General features: G+C 41.5%; 1 protein-coding gene across 1 annotated transcript; it reads right to left on the bottom strand.

Annotated features, from left to right (window-relative positions):
* Positions 1-744: 744 nt before the first annotated feature.
* ptgs1 (prostaglandin-endoperoxide synthase 1) lies at positions 745-20,726 on the bottom strand. Its single transcript, XM_084055670.1, has 11 exons — positions 20,532-20,726; positions 19,784-19,870; positions 19,082-19,198; positions 15,240-15,380; positions 10,171-10,314; positions 7,918-8,099; positions 7,497-7,580; positions 5,617-5,863; positions 4,360-4,646; positions 2,926-3,073; positions 745-2,390 (listed from the first exon to the last, which is right to left on the bottom strand). The coding sequence occupies exons 1-11, from the start codon at positions 20,614-20,616 to the stop codon at positions 2,041-2,043; spliced, it is 1,872 nt and encodes a 623-aa protein (XP_083911796.1). The 5' UTR covers positions 20,617-20,726; the 3' UTR covers positions 745-2,040.
* Positions 20,727-21,477: the final 751 nt, after the last annotated feature.

Genomic DNA, 21,477 nt, shown 5'->3' on the forward strand with positions numbered 1-21,477 from the left:
TTATCAAATTTAGGCAACACAGGGATATGTATTGCACTAGAAGTTCGGGCCGCTACGCGGCCCGAACGTCTAGCGTGACGCGTCGTTCACTTTGCAGTGCCACCTTACAGGCACCTCACAGTGTGAGAGAGAGTTTTGTGCTCTCCTAAATCCACGGCAGGCTTTGAAAGTACCCACTTCAGAAAGAGGTGACGTGCATCACCTCTCCAATGACCAAAACCCACTATGGAAGCCGTCGAACTGGTGCGATCTGACGGCATCCTAGAATTTATAGGTAGGATGTGATGTCATGCGTGATGTCATGCTGTCGTGAGATTACGTCACACTGGCGTGATGTGGCGTGATGTCAGATTACGTCACACTGGCCACATACAACGTTCGTACATACTGACAACCGACATGGCGCAGGATTCAAATTGTATATATAGATACTTAAAATGATTATACAGTATTCTAGGTCACTCGAGACACTTTTCTGTAAAAATGTGTGTATAAAATATTGTTGTTTGCATAATGTAATAGATACATATCTATTTATTTGAAGGTACTCTACTAATACCATAAATAAGGGAGACCATATTACATATTGGTTGTGCTAATAGGCTACTTAGTGGATAAACTTACTGTAATTCTGTGATATTTGCCGAAAGCCTCCACTATTTCTCAAGATGACACAAGTCTGTGTTCACAATATGAATGGGAGAAATCATTATATAGGCTACAATTAATAAACACAGCCTTTATTAACACATTTTGACTTGAGATTTGTTTTGCACAGATTATGGGGCAGAAAATATTTACTCTCTATAAAAACATAAATAAATTAATAAAAAAGTAAATGGAACAGTTATAAAATATGTTGACAGTAAGGAAAACATTTTAATTTAAAGAATAATGAATTAATATTATATATTTCCTCTCCTGGCGACCTCCACTTTGAAAAACACTGGTCTAGGCTATAATGGGTTCAGTCTATAAACAAGACCAGGGACCTGGTTCTGCCAGACCTGGCAGATGCCCATGTGTCTATGCCCATGTATGGACGAAAGGGGGACAGACTTTTATAAGCCGGACTTCACATGACGTGTCAGCCTGTGTATGCCCATATATGGACGAAAGGGGGACAGACTTTTCTAGCTGGGACCTAAGGACAAACGGACGGGGCCATGTTTTTTGCCCATGTATGGAGAAAACAGGTACAAAACATGCCCATGTATGGACGAAAGGGGGACAGATTTTTCTGGCTGGGACCTAAGGACAAAGGGGGCATGCCCATGTATGAAGAAAACAGGTACACCCCTTGGGTCTGGCAAACAAATACTGTAAATTACAATCTCTGACTTGATTTATTCAATTAATGTGTACAAAGAAGGCTGTTTAGTTACCCAAACTAAATTCACAAAAATAAAGACATAGTATATATCGTAATATTAATAATTTAGCATTGGGAATGGCTCATTATCATCATTAAGGTCTTTTCACACGGGGAGCGAATGAAGCACCTAGCAATTCATTTTCAATGAGAGACGAGCGGGCCGGTAGAGAGGCGTGGGCAATCTGCCAGGTGAAGGGACAAGCTCGTCTCATGCACACACTCGCCGCCCGGCTGCTGAGTTGAAATGTGTTTAACTTTATTTTACACAATGCGTGAAAACGTATCTACGACATTCCCATGAGGAGTGCACTGCGACCCCATGGATCCAGGCGAATGCACAGGCACGGTGTCGTTCCCCGCAGGGTTCGATTTGCTGGGAGGGATTGACTGCTTTTGACATCATTGATTTGACATCGTTCATTTTTTATGGCTGGTGGGGGATTATGTTTTATCCCTGCTTCTGGTCAAACTGAATTAAATACATGCATTTCCTTTGGTGAAATGTTGTTTGATCACAATTTAACAAATCAAAATGTCATCTTTGTTTTTATATTTTATTTGTCGTAAGAAGAATTACTGTAAATAGCGTTTTTGTGGTTAAGAAAATGTAACCCGCTCGGTTTTTGTTTTCAAATCGAACCCTGGCTCCCCGTGTGAAAAGGCCTTTATAGTTCTGTGGATGGTTTTCTTGGCATCTCGTCCTCCGCGTTGGTTGGAATACTAAAGGCTACATAAGGACACCACTTGGTGTTGAGGCACACCAGACTCTTCAGTGTGGCTGAGTTGACTATATCAAAGCCTGTCTGTCCTCCAAAGGTGCTGGGCTTCCAGTATTCCGGGGAGCAGATGGGGTTTCCTAAAAGGCCCTTCAGGGAGAAAGGAGCACCCATCTCCACTATGCTCTCTCCAAAAATGGCGCCAGGACGCGTTTTTTCCAGCATGAGGCCCACGTAGAACTCCAGGGCATCTATGTCTCCGTAGAGTTCCTCCAACTCCTTGGCGAACTTCTTCTCTCCTATTTGGAAAAGGCCACGACTTCAGTATTAAATCATGAAGACAACGTGAAATGGTAATCAGAGTCTCAGTTCCTACTTCCTACTTAAGACAAAAGGACAAAGAGAAGCATCGTGAGCTTGTAGGTCTACTCCTTCTATTTGGTGGAGAGAGAAAAAAAGAGGGGGCCCAGTATATACCCCTGGGGGTTTAAGTGGTTAAAATGAAACCAAACAACTAGTTTGATTGTGATGAAACACATTCAGCCAGCTCAACATGCAACATGTGATCATTCTGCCTAATAATGATTTGTGCAAGAGGGTCATCCACAAATAAGCACTTAGTAATAAATAGCAATCCCTTAAAACATTTTGTATGTCACAGCGAGAGTCAGCTGATACTGAAGTAGTTTACAATTGACTGCACAAACGTGAGGGACGGGAGAGTTATTTGGTACCACTGAACAGGAAATTGAAATATGTCCTCATTCTTGCCGGGCAGGCGCTGATGTCTTCTAAAGAATGGTACAGTGTGTACAATAGGCCAATAAGGCTCACCTGTCAGGTCGGAGAAAGACGTGTATGGCTTGAGGTGGAACTTCTTCCTGTATTCGTTAAATGGCTGTAGACGCAGTGCTCTGGACTCTTTGATGGCACCTTCTGCCACGTGGGTCACCACCGGGTGGATGTTTTGACCGCCGCCAATCTGAGAGACACAGAACAACGAGCACATTTTATTCTGATGAAATATTATTTGACTTTCTTGCTTATCAACGCAGGAAGCGCTTATCAACACAGGAAGCGGGGATACCCCACCTACCTAGATAAGCCTGTGGATCATCTGAGCATGATAACGCTCCGTAGAACTCCGTCTTTCAGTTTCGCATTTCTTCACTGTTAAGTTAATACTGTTTCCAGTTAACTATGACCAGTATGAAATATGGTGCACTGGGAGCTAATGGGGAGACTATTATTGTTGAAGGGTGGACCGGAAGGGGCTGGTCGTTAGTTGAACAGTGATTCTTGTTAACAAACTCACTGTCTTTCAAAAAATAAAAATGCATTGCAACAATTTCTAAAAATGGTTTGTGACCGTAGAACATAAATAATAAAGGAATAAGTCTTGGTCAAAAGTAAGTATCCTTTGTTACAGTCAATGAGTCAACTATTCTGCTATATATATTTATTTTTTTAATCTTGAAGAAAATGTGGAATATTCTTTACACATTTTAACACAAATCTTCTATGTGCGTCCATGGCATAACATATTTTCAAATGGGTCTGCAGACAAATACATATTAACTTGTGGGTCCTTGACATGAAAATGTGTGTGAACCACTGGTTTAAACATCAGGAAACAAGCCCAAATAAGCAACACCACTTATAGCCCACTCCACACCAATGATTCGCCATGCAACTCCTTGCAACATGCAACTCCTTGCAACATGCAAGTACTTGCAACCATTATCCCCAATGGCAGTTGCAAGGAGTTGCATTAGTGCGGTTGACCTTAAAACTGTTTTGGGTATTTGCCAATGCCCATACCCTAGTTGGGGTTGGCGAAAGGGCCTTTCTGTGTGGAGTTTCTCCCCGTGTCTCCTAGGGTGGTTACCCTCACAAAAAACAGCCTCCCCCTGGTCAGCCGGGGCGCCTGATGGAGCGGAAAGGAACTGGTTGGAATAACGTGTTCCTTCCACGCGCTACGTCCTACCGGGGAAACTCGCCCCTGTCAGGTGATAAGACGCGGTCTGCTCACTCCTCATGCATCGAAGGAGGCATGAGCTCAGTTCGGGGCTCTCCCCAGGCTGGCAGAGGGAGAGTAGCGCCCAGGATTACATCTTAGGCAATTGGCACTGGGTGAAAAAATGGGTTACAAATATCGTGGGATAAAAACAAAACAACAACAATGTAAATGCCAACTTTAGTCTGAAGTAGTCTGTTTGGTGGACCACATACTCTAACTGTAGATGGGGTCAAGACAACCTACAGTACCTTTCCAGCGTGCTGTCGAGAGAAGCTGTCCACCAGCTTCTCCACCCCGTAGTGTGTGAGGACAGAGGTGTTGAAGAGGAACTGGGAGTAGGGGATGTCCGTGCCGTCTATGTGGAAGTGGTCGGGCATGAGCGGATGCCAGTGGTACAACTGGTTGAACTCCACGGCGATGCGGTTGCGGTACTGGAACTGGGACTTGAAGAGCAGGGTGGGGTCAAACTTTAGGTCCAGCAAGTAGCCGCTCAGGTGCTGTACGTAGTCCTCGATCACGATGCGGATGGTCTCCCCTACGCAGGCGGAACAAACAGCGGGGACATTTTTTGTTGTTGTTAAATTGTGATATTATCGGTGGTGGAAAAAGTACTCAAATGTTTTACTTAGTAAAATTATCAATACTGCATTGTAGAAATGCTCTGTTACAAATAAAAGTCTGGAATTCAAAATGTACTTAAGTAAATACAAAAGTATTGTATCAAATATACTTAAATAGCAGATCTACAAGCTCACAACGAGTCACATTGTGAGCTTGTAGATCAGCTGTTTTCAAATAGCCTACAGTATGTATAAAAACTCAAGTTTTCAAATAATTGTATTATAGTAAAAGTACAATATTTGCCTCTGAGATGTAGTGGAGTAGAAGTAAAAGTAATGCAAATTGGAAAATTGGAAATTAGTAACTCAAAATTGTACTTAAGTACATAAAGTTAGTAGCTTTCCACCACGGATATTATCAAACATAAATATCCTTCATATCCTACCCAAGTTTCAAACCTGGGTCCCAAAATGTGTTGAGCTACAACTTACAGCACGTTTGGGAAGGCAAGTTATTTCCATTTGAGTTTCATGCAAATACCTCTTGCATGATGCATTAACACTGAGGATTTTTCTGTAAAGCCTCATTCACAATCATACCTTGTCACACGACGGTGTAGCTCGCCAAGAATAGTTCATTTTCAAGTGCAAATTGTGACGCTTGAAAATTGTGCTTGAATCTAATTTTTGTTAAAGTGAAGTGAGTCAGAGACTTTTTTCTGCATCAATTCAGCTCCCATCTAATCACATTTAAGTGATAATATTCCATCATCATCGCCCGAGTTACACAGTCTGGATTCTCCTCTGACGTCTGTGTGGTTCATTTATTTACACAGCTTGCTTCCCCCAGATGATCTCCACTGTGTAAACTGTGTCAGGGAATATTTCCCCCCCGAACGTAAACTAAAAAGAACTACGTCGGCCAGCCAGCCTCTCATCCCTCACCGATGATGATGAGTCTGGCGGTCTGGAAGAGCTGCTCGTCTGCCCAGGTGGGGTGCTCCCCCTTCAGGATGTCACACACTCTGTTGTGCTCTCTGAGCCACAGGGTGGCGAACATGGTGAGGCCCGGCAGCAGGCCAAACACCTCCTGACCGATGGCCATGCGTTGGGCGGCGGGCACGCCGGCGGGGTAACTCATGTTCACGGGGGCCTCCGAGACGGTCGGGGGGTAAACCTCGCCGTCGATCACCTACATGAACGGAACAAGAAACGTTGACTTTATATGTTTATATGTAACATATGTATGTATGTATGTAAAACCGGGAATGCATCTGTGTAACCACTTAAACCATTATTTTATACTTTGGCTATTCAAAAATTGCAGATATGCAAGCTCATAGTGCGGCACCCAGTGTCACACCTGGGGGTCCCTGGAACAACATATTTTGAGATATTTTGAATTATACATATAATTTTGTAAAAACATTTTTTACATTTGTAGAATCCCCAGAAGCAAAGATTTGCTTTAAAACTATATATATTAAGATTTGCAAAAATGTTCATGATTTTTCAAAAAATAGCAGATCTACAAGCTCACACATAGCGTGGCACTCGGTGCCGCGCTATGTGTGAGCTTGTATATCTGCTATTTTTGAATAGCGAAAGTATAAGGGGGTAAACATCCAACTTTCTTTTCTTTTTTTCCCCCCGTTGGCCTTTTTATTAAAAACCACAGAGTCGTGCGAGAATCCACGCTTGTGAGTTTTTTTTGTGACTCACATACAAGCAGCGCAGGAGTTGTGAAATTCAAAGTGATTCTTGGATGTATTTGTGAATTGCTGTCAAGCAGAGATGCTTTCAGATAGAAAGAAAGTCTTATGTCCACACGGCAACAGCGGTGCAAGTAACTAAGTACATTTACTTAAGTATTCTACTTTTTTGAGGTACTTTTACTTTACTTGAGTATGTCTTATTTTTCTATATTCTACTCCACTACATCTCTGAGGTATATATTGTAGTTTTTACTCCACTGCAATTATTTAAAAATTGTAGCTACAAGTTACTTTGCAGGTTTTGATTATCAAGCCCTATTTTATAGTTATCTATAAGCTCACAACGTTTCGCGATGCGACACGCAGTGAGCTTGTAGATATTCTATTTTTTACATTATATTACTGGCCTGTTACTTGTAACAGAAAAAAACAGTCATATTTTGCGGTATTGTTTTTTTAAGTAAAACAAAGTACTTCCACCACTGCATGGCGCCAATCTCAGAATCTTATCACAGCTTGAAGCAGGTCATAAAGAGAAGGCCCCATATACAGCCAGCTTCTTATACCAGCTGTGGTGGATCATCTTCCACACCGCCATCTGAATCTCAGATAGCCTTCTCAGAACTCAATCTGAGCAAAGAAGTTTAAGATTAGAGGACTTGCGGGAATCGCGCCCAAAAGTTGCACAAGGCGCTTCTGAATGTAATAAAACTCTCTGTTTAAAAAGATTTATTTAAAATCACATGAGTCAGTTGTGGGGAAAAAAAGGCCTGTACAGACAAAAAAGAGGTCTTATTGAAAGTTTCCCCATTTTAGACATTGCATTGCGTTGCAGTTTATAATGGAAGTGAATGTCTGTGATTTCATAGTCAGTCTAATGGTAGTAAATTGTACGTTACAGCTTGCATCAGTGACTTACTGACTGACTGACTGATTCTTTATTAATCCTTCATTCGTCTATTTGTTCGTTTTGTGCCATACAGCCATCAGGACACTAAAAACACACAAGCAATACAGCAATACATGGCACTTGAGTAACACATCAGCTACAACAAAACAAAGTACACATCCCTTATAGGCCATTGGTACTGGCCTGATAATCTGCAGTACCTGATATTTAAGCTTTCCATCCTTATGAAGCCTGAGGTTGAGCTGTCGGACAAGATTATCTCCATAGACGTGTCCAGCGTCCACCTGGGTCAGTCAGAGAAGCAGACACTTGCTTAAAACTAATAATGAATCAGTTAGTTACACACATCAATAATTGTACGTAAAAAAGTACCAGAACAAGTACTGACATCTAAAGCATGAGGCTGGTTATGTTTAGGCCTAAAGCCAGATTTCTTTATACTTGATTGCGCATCATGTCTTGCGCCCAAAATAGCCGCTCATAATTTGTCTTGAGCTTATAGAGGGGCTATTTTCTGTGTTAGCCACTGACGGGCAACTATGTATAATTCGGGCGTTAGTTTTGATCAGATACTGTATACAGAGGTTGTCTAATTGAATTGAAGTGAATTATCCATCTCACCCCATGTCCCAGAGCCTTGGTGAAGCCCAGTCCCAATCGATTGTGGGTCTTGAAGAACTGGTGGGTGAAATGCTGGGCAAAGAAGGCAAACATCAAGTTGGTCCCCTGTGGATCTGGCTTAAACTCTGTCCTTCGTAAAAAACGTTCAACCAGGTGCTTGGAGTCTGGGAGAGTGGTTTTCCCTGAAGATTAAAAAAAAAAAGGTTATACAGTCTACTTGGTAGTATTGTGAACCCATAAATGTTGAGTAGCACAAAGTTTTATCTTAGAAATGTACAGTATGGGTCCCCAGCATTTAGAAACTGCTGTATGTTAACTTGCATATGTTGGGCAATTTGCATAATTAGTAAAATTAGCATAATCAATCACCTATATGGAAAATATTGAAGTGGTTTTAAGGGTTGAGGATGCTGAATCCATTTCTGACATTTTCAGCATTGTAAATGGTTTCAGACAGAAGTTGACATAATAACCCCCGGTGGTTTTTAGAGGATTGGACAGAGAACTTATGTATTTGAAATAACGTCAACTCAGTTATAAATTGTAGTAAAGTAGCACACCAAGTCAGATTCTTACATTGTCACTTAGTAACACAGTAAGACAGATTGTCACTAACAAACTAAGTCAACCACATCCCATGAAGGGAGGAAACGTCACACACGTTCTATCACATCACGTCCCATGTTGTTCATATCTGTTTTACCAGTGTTGAGTCCCCTGACAACAGAGTGCACTACTACAGTGTGGCTGAAATAGTACAGTCAAGCTGCGTTCGCTTCCAGCGTTCGCGCGTCTTACTTGTTCATATCTGTTTTACCAGTGTTGAGTCCCCTGACAATGACTTGTGTCCGCCATTGGTACAATTTATATATACACACACCCCCCCCTAACTGCTCCCGGTGCCCAATGAGCAGGTTGGTACCAGGTATGGTTTCCTCTGCCATCGGTGTGTGTGAATGGGTGACTGTGAAATACATTGTAAAGCGCTTTGGAGAAAGGCGCTGTATACATACGGTACCATTTACAATACATGAATGTACAAGTGCAGTTGTGAGTGTATTGTAGATGCATGTACTGTATGTGCAAGACTTTCTTCAGAAATGCTGACACCACAGAGGTGCTGGTGGTTTACATTCAAGGAAGTCAGGAACATGACACTTACTCTCACACACACACACACACACACACACACACACACACACACACACACACACACACACACACACACACACACACACACACACACACACACACACACACACACACACACACACACACACACACACACACACACACACACACACCTCAAAAGAGAAGTATGATGGTGTGTGGAAAATAAGCTAACCCAACAAGAACCTCAAACCTACATCCTTAATGGTTGATCAGCCACCCTTCCAGCTAGTTAACACACGCACGCACGCACACACACACACACACACACACACACACACACACACACACACACACACACACACACACACACACACACACACACACACACACACACACACACACACACACACACACACACACACACACACACACACACACACACACACACACACACACACACACACAGTGTGATGGTGTGTAGAAAACAAGGTAACCCAACAAGAAGCTCAAACCAACACCCATCACTAACCAATCAGCCAAACATCCAGCTTGTTAACCAGAGAAGCAGCCAGTCAGGCAGTTAGTCAGTCAGTCACCCAACCCAACCAAACCAACCAGCTATTTAACCAGACAGCCAATCACCTCAATCATACAGTTATTTAACCAGATAGTTTGTCTTTTGAGTTTACTCAAACAAACTTCAAACAAACTCAAACAAACGACCCCAGGAGATGCTTTAGAAGTAGGCTAGATAGATATTTCACCAATGACATTGAGCTTTCTTGATTCTGAAAAGCACATCCATGTATTAAACATAAATAACCTAAAATCAACTCAAACATCACAAAAATGGTCCCACAGGAGTTGAAATATGCCCATATAGATTCTAATGAATGTGAATTATATATATTTGGCAAATATTACATATGCCAACATACACAAGTTAGCAGCAGTTTCTAAATGCTGGGGCCACATACTGTACATTTCTAAAATAAAACCTTTTGGTACTCAACATTTCACTCTCAAGAGTTAAATTAACACTATTTTACAGTAGACTCTTAGCCACATGTGACAGGATATTCCGTTTTCATGTGCTTAAGTGGTGTGTTACAGGCTAAACCTTCCCACGCAGACTAGCACCTTTAGTTCCCATGGGTGTAGGGCAGTCCTCTGGCACAGGGGGAAGGATCCGGGTGTAGTACGTCACGTTGGCGTACGACTCCCAGCTGAGGTAGCCATATTTGGAGTTGTACGTCGGGGGGCTTGGAATGAGGTTGGATCTGACTTTGGGAAGAAGAAGACAACGTCAAATCAATTAATGTATTGATTATACAGTACCAGCATCCCGGGCAAATAAATATGCCATCAATAGTTTGTGCGAGTAGCTCACTGGGTTAAATTAATAGTTTCAGTACTGCACACATGCACGCCACACACGTGTGTGTGTGTGTGTGTGTGTGTGTGTGTGTGTGTGTGTGTGTGTGTGTGTGTGTGTGTGTGTGTGTGTGTGTGTATATATATATATATTAAAGAAGCACTATGTAGTTTCCTGCGCAAGTGCTGACATTTATACCATTGATCTAATAGAGCCTGCCCGCTTGCTCAGGGGATAAATTGTATCTTGACCATCAGGTCAAAATGTGTGTCAGATCCTTGTGTTTAGGTGAGACATGACCTTTGACACGATCTAAATGTCTCAATGGAAGGGCAGGGAGACAAAATACAACCACCCCAATTGTATAAGTTAAATTGTATTAACATACTCTACCATTCAGATTGGACAAAATTACATTTTATCAATAAAAAAAAAGTTACATAGTGCTGCTTTTAATCATAAAATGGATCTGCATTTTACAGTGTTAGTATCATACATACAGTATAATGTAACATTTGCCTTTTTCAGCAGCTATTCTGCTTTCCAACATGTTGCATTTGGATTGGAATGGTAAGTTAAAGCTTCGATTCAGAACTTATTCTAATGAATGCAATTAACTCTCTTAAAACTTATGGATTGCAGCTTTAAACTGCTTCTTTATGCCACTATGATGATGACCATTACATGTGTTAGTTTGCATCTGAACACAGAGGTTATGGAACTTTCCACATATACATTTAGCCGGACCTCTTTATGTTTGAATTTCAAACATGTAAAGAATTTAACAAAGCACACACATCCGACAGATCCCATGTGCTGGATAGAAGAATATAGTAAAATACAAAGACCACCTTGGTGGTAATCTATTACAGTTAAGTCACTATGGGAGCATGATCCATTGAGCAGAGGGCAGAGTGCAGACTCTGTTTTTCTATTTTGTAACATCGAAATGTAACAAATCATTTCCAATGAGGCAGAGTAATAAAACATGTCCTTTGGGGGGGAAATGTCTCCGGTGCTCAAGGAGGGAATGTAATCTTCAGTGGAATGTAGGTGAGTTCCGTTGCCAGAGAAGTGAGCTGAGGACACCCAGTCAACTAACAAATGTTTGCTATATCTCATAGACGATTAGAGTGTACAGAACTTTGAGTGTGAGTTATATTCGTTAAACTAAATAGTGTGTTAGCTCAGCGTATTCTGTTCAGTCCAAACAGAGGCTTCCACATAATCTATAAACAGATCCAAGTGAAGGTTTTATCCGCAGTACCTTCCAGTACCGGGAACGTGTATATACTTTGAGCAGGTGTGGCCTGCGTAAGAGATAAGCGTGTTGCTGTGTCCGTACCATGCTCTACTCCTGCGGCTACAGAGACCCGCACTTCCCCCTGCACTCCTCCCTTCCTCCACCAAAGCACTTTCAAGTGACCTAGGGATCAAACACTCCATATATCCGAGCTCCTTGGTGGAAGTCGTATCCATTAGTGAGCTGGTAGATGACCAGCAGGAGCATCCAGCATGGAGCCATGGGAGAGACTGAGTAAATATGAGCAGGATGTCTGGATAGGGAAGGCCGCTCCACCCTCTACCAGTTGGCACGCAGAGAGGCATGCACAAGGGAGTGGATTATGCAGGCATGGCCGTCGCCGTCGGGTCACTCGGGTGGAAACCTTCTATGTCCAAAACGGTTAATTTTCATGATATGAAAAAAGAAAAAAACCTAATTGGAGTAATGAGATGTAATACTAATACTTTTCATTGATTAACGTTAACCACTTTCAACCAGGTGTACCTATTTTTCGGCATGTAATTAACTCAAAATCTTTGGAAAAATAGCTATAATAGCATATCGACAAGCTTGAAGATCAGCAATTTTAACTATTTTTATAACATTTTAAAAGTACATACACATAAACATAGTGCTTAAGTGGTTAAATATTTGTAAAACCCACAGAGATACTAATGTCTAGCATTGATATTTACTGTAGCAAAAAAAAAAAGGAGATACAGTATCGAGATACAAGGTTTCCATCCGACAGTGATGGTGGAATATCTATTTGGACATCTAACTAAATCAGAAGCAAGTTGGAGTGTGCAGTCAGTTGGCACACAGACTTGTGAGCTATGAAGACCCGAGTTTGAATCCGACTCCCAGTCTTGTCTTGCATGTCTCTTCTCTCTCTCTCTCTCTCTCTCTCTCTCTCTCTCTCTCTCTCTCTCTCTGCCCTTAGTTTCTTGTTTCTGTACACTATCCTATCTAAGAAATAAAGCATACAATTACTGAACATAGGCCAAGAAAGAGTGAAAAAGATGATTTCAGAACAGAGAGCAGATACAGAAGCAAAGTTAAGCAGAATCCCATATCAATTAAGCATGATCACAGATCTTTTTGTGTGCATGACGGACTGCCTTGCATATGCATTGCATCCAATTACTAACAATTCTAGAATACTCTAGCCTGCTTTGTATCTGTATTCAATCTCACATCACCACACACCAACACTCCCAGGCCCCATGTGGTTACTGGTGTCAAACTAAAAGCATACATGGGCATACCGAAGAATATTTTTTCACTCTGAAGACTTGAAATACCACTCCACATTTTGCTGTGCAGTGCTGATATACAAGACCGGTAGATGAGCTGTATGTACATACCTGCAGCCCCTTGGTGATCTTTTCAATCACCTTACCCAGCCTGACTATTCTCCTCCCTGGTTACTCCGTGCTGGAATAATATTTTCAGGACAACACACTTCCTACACCTTCCGGATTGAATTAAATCCTCTTCAAGAGAGTTTGTAAGGCCCTCTCGTGTACATTCCTCAACAAAAAAATGGCACCTCGCCATTCAAAATAATAGAAATAGCAGCTTTTAAAGTCAGTAATGTTGTTTTTGCCTTTTGCATACAGTATCTCTTTGCTCTAACTGTCCATGGGGCATCTTAATGGCAGGAAATAAACTGATTAAATAGGATTTTTAAAATGCAATTTGGCAATCTCGGATAAACACGCAAACATTTAAATGACCAACGGAACAGCTGCTGCAGATGTTATTGTGACTATAAAAATTCTATTGGTCTGTGTGTGCGTGTGCATGTGTGTGTGTGTGTGTGTGTTGTACATCTGCAGATGAGACGAGCCCTCCGTGAATTCCCTCTTCCTTTTTTCTGTTGAGAACAACCCGTGCCTCTCACATAACATTAACATTACCTCACTATGTCTGTCCGACCCACGCTCAGCAATATCTCTGTCACAACCATAGTTCACAACCTGCCTTGTCTGCTCCATTGAGGCAGCACTGAAGTGACCAGAAATCCCTGCCAATGCGGCCTATCCAAATATTTACATGTCGTGAACATAACAGAAGGGAACTGAGGCTAATGGCAGAAAGACGTTAGTTGTAAGCAAGCTGATTTATCTGTTGTTGTCGGAGTCCACTATTGAAGTAATTCTCAAGCTTTTTCATTTCAAGGTCCCCCAGTTAGATATGAATTAGATTATTTTAAATATCTGGGACCCCAGACTAAACTTTAAAATCCTCAGTAACTTTGAGAGATTGGAACCAATTCCATTTGTACACTCTCCGAGTTACAAACTATCAATCATTTAGCTGAGGACCCCCTGGAAACCCTTCAAGGACCCCTGGGGTCCCTGACCCCTTCACTGCACTAGTGAAGGACAACTTTCTCATAATATAGATACCTTTTGCTTAGTCTATAAATCGATTAATCTGTCTGTTTGGTCTTAGTCGAGCAAGAATTTGTTAGTCATTTTTTATGCTTTTTTCTATACACATCTGTTATAAACTCTAGATACTGTAGATATAACCCTTTAATTCTGCCATTCTATCATTGTCAACACTGAGTAGCCGTGAAATCACCATTAGAATGTTCAATTCAAAGCTTGTCTCTGCCTTGTATGCATCATCATAATTTCACAGATTTGTTGATTAAATCAACAAACCGATTCGTTGACAAATTACTGTGACAATTATTCAACTAAGAACTTCTTTAGTCGAGGACAGCCCTAGGGATGTCCCCACATAGTTGAATTATTGATTAATCGGTAGCTTTGGTCTGAAGGGCCATCCACACCAAGCACTATAACAATAACTACATTGTATATTGACTCTGCCATCCACTCGAGTTAGAACGATTATCGTGATGAGCCTCCACCGTAACTCTTTTTCAAATCAGCCAGATGGTGGCGCTATAACAACCACTTGAACAGTAGGTCGTACAATCTAGTTTTTTGCCTAGATTCCTTGGATCATGACGCAACTCCGCGTATAGGCCCAGGCCATTGGTGCCGGACTAGATTCTCTGCCATTTCGCGTTTTCTTCAAAACACACTTTTTACACTACACAAATTCTGTCCAAACCTCAAACAAATCGGTACATATTATCTCTGCATTGATCAAGATGTATGCCTATCGGTCAGATTTCACAGGTTCCATTCCAATTGGCTATGACTGCCTTCTAAACTGGATACGGGTAGATTTTGTTCTGGATTTAGGAGTTTATGGTCCCACCCTGATGTAATGTTCACCTGTTTTTATCCTAAATATAAAATATATCCTTGACTTTGGGGATGTTATCCGGTGTGGACTGGCTGTGTTTGGGGACTGGGAAGGAGGGAGTTCATTCTTTACGTTACACTTTAGTGACCCCTAGGCTGGGTTGTACCAGTTTGATCTTCCAAAAAGGCTTTAGAGTCATCTCCAATCTCGTTTTCATTGTACAACATAGGTTCAATTTTCGGAATTTGTAGTGCGCCCCCTCATCCAGTTATTACACTGGCCCGGGGCGCAGCAGCATTTGTGCTGCAGACCACTAACCTGTGAGAACTATTGTCATGAGCTTGTCTCGCAGGAAGCTGTTGTTGATGAGACTCCAGAGCCAGTGGAAATGTGTGAGGATGTAGTGGAGCGTATCTGGGCTGGGCTTCAGCAGGAGGTGAACCCTGGTCCAGAACTCGGCTACAGACACACAGTGTGAACAATTCAGCTTATGTTATTAAAAAGGAAAACTCTTGACATAACAAGCTTTAATGAATGGCTAGCGTCCCTATTCTGGGGGGGGGGGGGGACATTCAGGCGATACTGATCTACAAGCTCACAATGCGTCATGAGCTTGCAGATCGGCTATTTTCAGCAAATAGATTTGGTGTAGAGGGAAAAAAGGATGGGGCCTAGTATAGACCCCGGGGAAACTCTGGTGGGTCAACTATAGCGGTTAAGTGGTTAAGATGTAAGACCCTGGATGTAGAAAGTTAAGACCCAAGAACGACGTCGTCGATGGCCAGGCGACAGCACCCTTATCTGCCCGTTGGCATGTATTTCCTTTTGTTTCTTTTTTGGGCAGTATTTAAAATGTGTCCCCTTATCTGTAGCTACCAAAAAGGCCTCCAGTTGCACTTTGACCCAACGGATAAAGAGAAACAACTGGTAGTACTAAATTATAAACCTTGAGCTTTAATAAAAACCTTGTTGCCAGACCCAAGGGGTCGGCCTACATGAGGCTCTGTCCCCCTTTCGTCCATACATGGGCATGTCACTTTTCTGTCCCCCTTTCGTCCATACATGGGCATAAAAGTCTGTCCACTTTGTGGAAAAGTCTGTCCCCCTTTCGTCCATACATGAGCATAAAAGGGACCTCTGAATTTCGTCCCCTTTCGTCCATACATGGGCATAAAAGGGAATTTATTCTGGGTCTGGCAGAACCAGGTCTCCTGGTCTTGTTTTAAGAGACAGTAACCTAACATTTTGAAATATTCACCCTCAAAAGTGGAAACAATGCTGTTTGTAACAAACTTGAAGTTCATAGCACAACAAAAGCATTATAACTTGAACAAGCTAAGGTGTAAGAGGAACCCCAAGACTAGTACTTTATTTCCCTCTTACATATCTCATACTTCCAAGGAAATGTGTCATAGCAGTTACGTGCGTGCTGAATTATTGCTTGTTTATAGCCCTGGGTAGAATATACTTCAACTCCAATTTAACTGTGAGTCATTTGGCTTTTGGAAAGGGCACGTGCAGTATTACCGTAAGTCTGTTTTTTTTTTGTTTTTCCCTTGCTTTTGCAGAGCTTCTCCAACCTGCTTTTTGTTTGATGTGAATGAACAGATATGAATGTCCCACAAATAAGTGCATGGACCCATGCTTAGAGCCATTAAAGGAGAATTTTGGACTAAAGTTTTCTTACCTTTTCTATGACGTTATGATATCTTAGGATGAATGGTACAGTAGAAAATGTTCATAACTCCACCCCTGAGCCGCCACAGCTTAAAAGGTGCGCGGATAGGCCTTAGGTTAGATCACATATTTGAATAGCTTTTTTTTTTCTTTTTTTTTTTAGATTGACGTTCATAGTGACAGAACACTATGCAAAAAAAAAATCACACCCAGTGTGAAGAGAGTGGTGCCTTTATGTGTTTTTACTAATTTTAACATCTTTTACGTATTTTTACTCATTTTACGTATTTTTACTCAGTTTAAGTATTTTTACTCAAAAGTGTGTGTGTGTGTGTGTGTGTGTGTGCGCGCGCGTGTGTGTTGCACTCCTGTTTGTGTGTAATTAGTGTAACTGGTTGCATCTTTGTGTTGCAATCAGCCGCAGCTGTTGAGGTCATGGTGAGGTCGCGCTCAAACATACATACAGACACACACACACACACACGGACACAAACAAAGTCACGTATAGGAGTGGTTGGCACCACTCAAAAAAGAAAAACAGAAGTCTCGCTAGACGAGAAGTCTCGTCTAGCGAGACTTCTGTTTTTTTGGGGGGACAGTGTTCTGTCACTATGAACGTCAGATCTCAAAAAAAAAAAAAAAAAGCTATTACAATATGTGATCTAACCTAAGGCCTATCCGCGCACCTTTTAAGCTGTGGTGGCTCAGGGGTGGAGTTATGAAATGTTTCTACTGTACCATTCATCCTAAGATATCATAGCGCCATAGAAAAGGTAAGAAAACTTTAGTCCAAAATTCTCCTTTAAGATAGCAAGAGTTCACAGCTAGAAGGTCCTGGGTTCGATTCCCGCCAGGGACGCTGTGGGCGCTGGGGGCGTGTCTTCTCCTCCGCGTCATCAGCGCCCATACCCAGGGTGGGGTTAGCGAAAGGGCCTACTCTGTGTGGAGTTTGTATGTTCTCCCCGTGTCTCCTAGGGTAGTTAATACCCTCACAAAAACATGTAGTAATCCTGGTCGCTATACCGCCTCCCCCATGACAGCCGGGGCGCCTGATGGAGGGGAAGGGAACTGGTTGGAATAACGTGTTCCTTCCACGCGCTACGTCCAACCAGGGAAACTCCCCCCTGTCAGGTGACAAGAATGTCAGTTGGCTCTCATGCACTGAAGGAAGCATGAGCTCGGCCCTGGCCTCCCTGGCTGTGGGGGACTGGTGTAGCGCTGGTGTAGGGCTGGTGTAGCGCCCAGGATCACTTAGGAAATTGGCACCGGGTGAAAAAAAATGTGTTACAAAAATCGCGGGATAAAAATTATGAGAAAAAATATATATAAGATAGCAAGAGTTACATCAATGAGGGGTCAGAAACACTACAGGTCACGTGACTCATGTATCGCGTGTGCTTCATTGACACCCATTATGTGAATTCCATTTTTGCAACTGTACAGTAGTGTGTCAAACTATTGGTTGTCCGATGGCAAGCATTACTTCTGCATTCTTCATATTCTTGTTGATATCGCTGAGCACACCAAAACAAATTCCAATCCAAATCAACTGTAAACTGGCTTTGGAGATTATTGAATGTTGAATATTATATGAATATTCCTTTTTTAAATCAATGGTTCTTAAAGTGGGGTCAAGGGACCCCCAGGGGTCCTTGAGGGGGTTCCAGGGGTTCCCTAGCTAGGAACAAAATTGACCCTTACAGGTCTGTAACTCTTAGAGTGTATCCTTACGTTTTGGTTCCATATTTACACTCTCTGAGCTATGGGGGTCCGTGGTATAATGTATACCAAACTGGGGGTCTTTGAAATAAATACGTTTGAGAGCCACGTACTGTTTTAAATGATCTGCCATAGCTGTAAAACCATTGACAGGATGGAGTGAACAAAGATGATGCAACACTTTCTATCTCAATGGCTGTGCTTAGTGCTGTCGTGAACTGGACTGGTTAGAAGCTGAGTTATGTAAAAAGGTCAGCTCCCTGGTAGCTGGTGAGGCTCATCTGTGTCAGACAGGACAAAGAAACATTCGTTCAATGGCACTTCTCTCTCATCGTTAGACAAGACACAAAATATTTATACTGGAGGATGTCCCACTGCAGCTGGATGAAATGACATAGGCCTTCAACCACAAACTGATTATTGATTTGTCACTGTGCATTCCCCCCCCCCCTCTTTCTCTCTCTCTCTCTCTTATTTGTTTTTCCTTTTTTATCATCTAGAACATGGTCCTTGTTTTAACCACATGAACTTGGCATGAAACTGTGCACGCACAGTCCCTGTAGACAAAGGAGGAACCTCTGCCCAAAATGTTTCAAATCACTATCATGTAACAGGCCAATGTGCTCTACACTACAACCTCACAACTGGTCACACGAGTCATGATGTTTTACGGTAAAGGTTTATCATTAAAGAAGGAAAAAGGAGGGGGGCTAGTAAAACACACAACAGTTAAATGGAAAGAAACATTATTTGGTTTAACTTACGGTCAGTGCAATTATCCCCATAGAAGCCAGTGCGGGTGCAGTCACATTCATAGCGGTCAGTGCCAAATCTCACACACACGCCAGAGTTCTGGCATGGGTAGTGGCAGCAGGGGTTTGCTGGGAACAGATGGAGAGTCTCGTTTCAAACCCAGTATGCTATTGTCATACGATAGGTGGAGCTATAAAGTGTTTGATATTATGTGAGCTGGACCTCCTGGCTAACAGAACTATACCTTTTGTCCTTTTGCCATGTTAAATAAGGCACTATATAAATCCAAGTTATTATTATTATTATTATTGCAGATGTGCTAGACCAGTGGTTCTCAAAGTGAACCCCCAGGGGTCCTTGAAGGGGTTCCAGAGGTCCCCAAAATTACTGTAGATAATATAGCATCAAAATCAACAACTTCAGCCCTAAAGTTGTTAGCCCCCTTTAGCTAATCAACTATTTTTTTAAATTGTTGATGTTCAAGCTCCATAAGTGAATGTGGGTCCCTGGCACAAAATATTTCCGGATTTCCGAACCTGATTTTATTAACATACTCTACCTGCCATATAGATTGCTTAAATGACATTTTATTCATTAAAATAAGTTTCGAATTTGCAGCTTTAAGAATGGCAAGTCAGTCGAAGCTTCATGTACGAGCAAAGACCTTATTTTTAACTCTATGGTGAAGGCGGGTTCAGAATCAGATAACTCACCACTGAAGCCACTTTCACCAACAGAAGATGACACTTGTAGCAGCAGCAAGAGGGACACAAATACCCAAATGGACATGACGCAAAAATCTGGAGGAAACAACATTGGATTCATATTTTTCCATTTAAAACATACTTCAGAAAAGTACAAATACTAGGCCTAATTTCACAAATACAGTTCAGTTGGCTGATAATGAAGATATGTATCACATACAGTGGTGTAAAAAGTACTCATGTTTTACTTAAGTAAAAGTATCAATAATGCAATGTAGAAATACAGTAAAAGTTCGGTAATCAAAATTGACTTGAGTAAAAGTACAAAAGTATACTTAAACACTAAAGTACCTAAAAGTAAAAGTACTCATTATGCAGAATGTCCCATTTCACGAGTTTTCACAAGTTTTGAAAGACAACTTTTGAAAATAGCAGATATACAAGCTCACAATGCATCGCATCATGACGCATTTTGAGCTTGTAGATCTGCATTTTCAAATGGCCAAAATGTATACAGAGCATAATAATGCAAATCTACAGAGTAACTAATATCTAAAGTTTTCAAATAATTTAGTGGAGAAAAGGTATAATATTTGCCTCTAAGATGTGGTGGAGTAGAAGTAAAATTACTGACAATTAGAAATACTTAAAGTAAAAAATCCTCCAAAGTGTACTTAAGTAAAGACTAGTACTTGAGTGAATGTAGTTACTTTACACCACTGCTAAACTGCAAGAGAACACTAAAGTCTTCACTCACCTGTCTTGATGTTCTCCAGCAGATCATATGTGGGTCGTGATGAACTTAAAGCAGACAGGTAAGGTGAAGTCACTGTCATCGTCATAGATCAGAGATCAGTCATAGATCAGTCATAGATCAGTCATCCCGGACGGATCGCTGTCACTCGTTGCTCTCATGCAGTAAAAATGAAAAGCATGCAGGACCACTTGCAACATCAGGCCTCACTGACTGGCTGTCAGAGATGCATTCTATTCTAATGGGCGGTTACACATTCGTCCTGCCTCCTGCCTCCTGCAGTATAACGTAGGCTGATGCAGCCATGGTTCACATGACGCTCGTCTGTCACAAGCGTCATGGAACCACTTGTTCCTGGTTTGAGAATAATTTACATTTACAACCAGTACATCTACTTAAACGTTTACATTTCAAATATAAAGTAGTGACCCTACGGCGACAGATGTAACAAGTTAAAACGCTAGGTTCTAAGTACCTGTATTTTCTGTATTGTTTAATAAAAAGCATTTTATCCGATTGGCGGCCATTTTTTTTTTTATTTTTATTTTTGTGTTAAGTATCAGAGTGCAATACACTTCCAAACCAATAAGGGCGCGTGGTTGAAAGCATTTAGAGAAAAATGGCCACCAATCGGATAAAAAATGCGTTTTATTGATGAATACGGAAGATACGTGTATTTAGACTTAGGCGCTTTAACTTTTTACATTTGTGGCCGTAGGGTAAGCACTTTATATTTGAAATGTGAACGTTCAAGCAGATGTATCGGTTGTAAATGTGTGGTTCCATAACTTTTTGTTGTACTTGTACTTCTACTCCACTACATCTTAGAGGTCCACCACAATGATTTGAAAACTTTAGCAGTTACTTTGTAGATTTGTATTATTATTACAAAACACACTAACCACTTCAGCAGCCATATAGCCTATATTTCGGCCCAAAAGATTTCTTT

Source organism: Gymnoscopelus microlampas (genome assembly GCF_963454915.1).
Source record: "Gymnoscopelus microlampas genome assembly, chromosome: 4".
NCBI classification, from domain to species: Eukaryota; Metazoa; Chordata; class Actinopteri; order Myctophiformes; family Myctophidae; genus Gymnoscopelus; species Gymnoscopelus microlampas.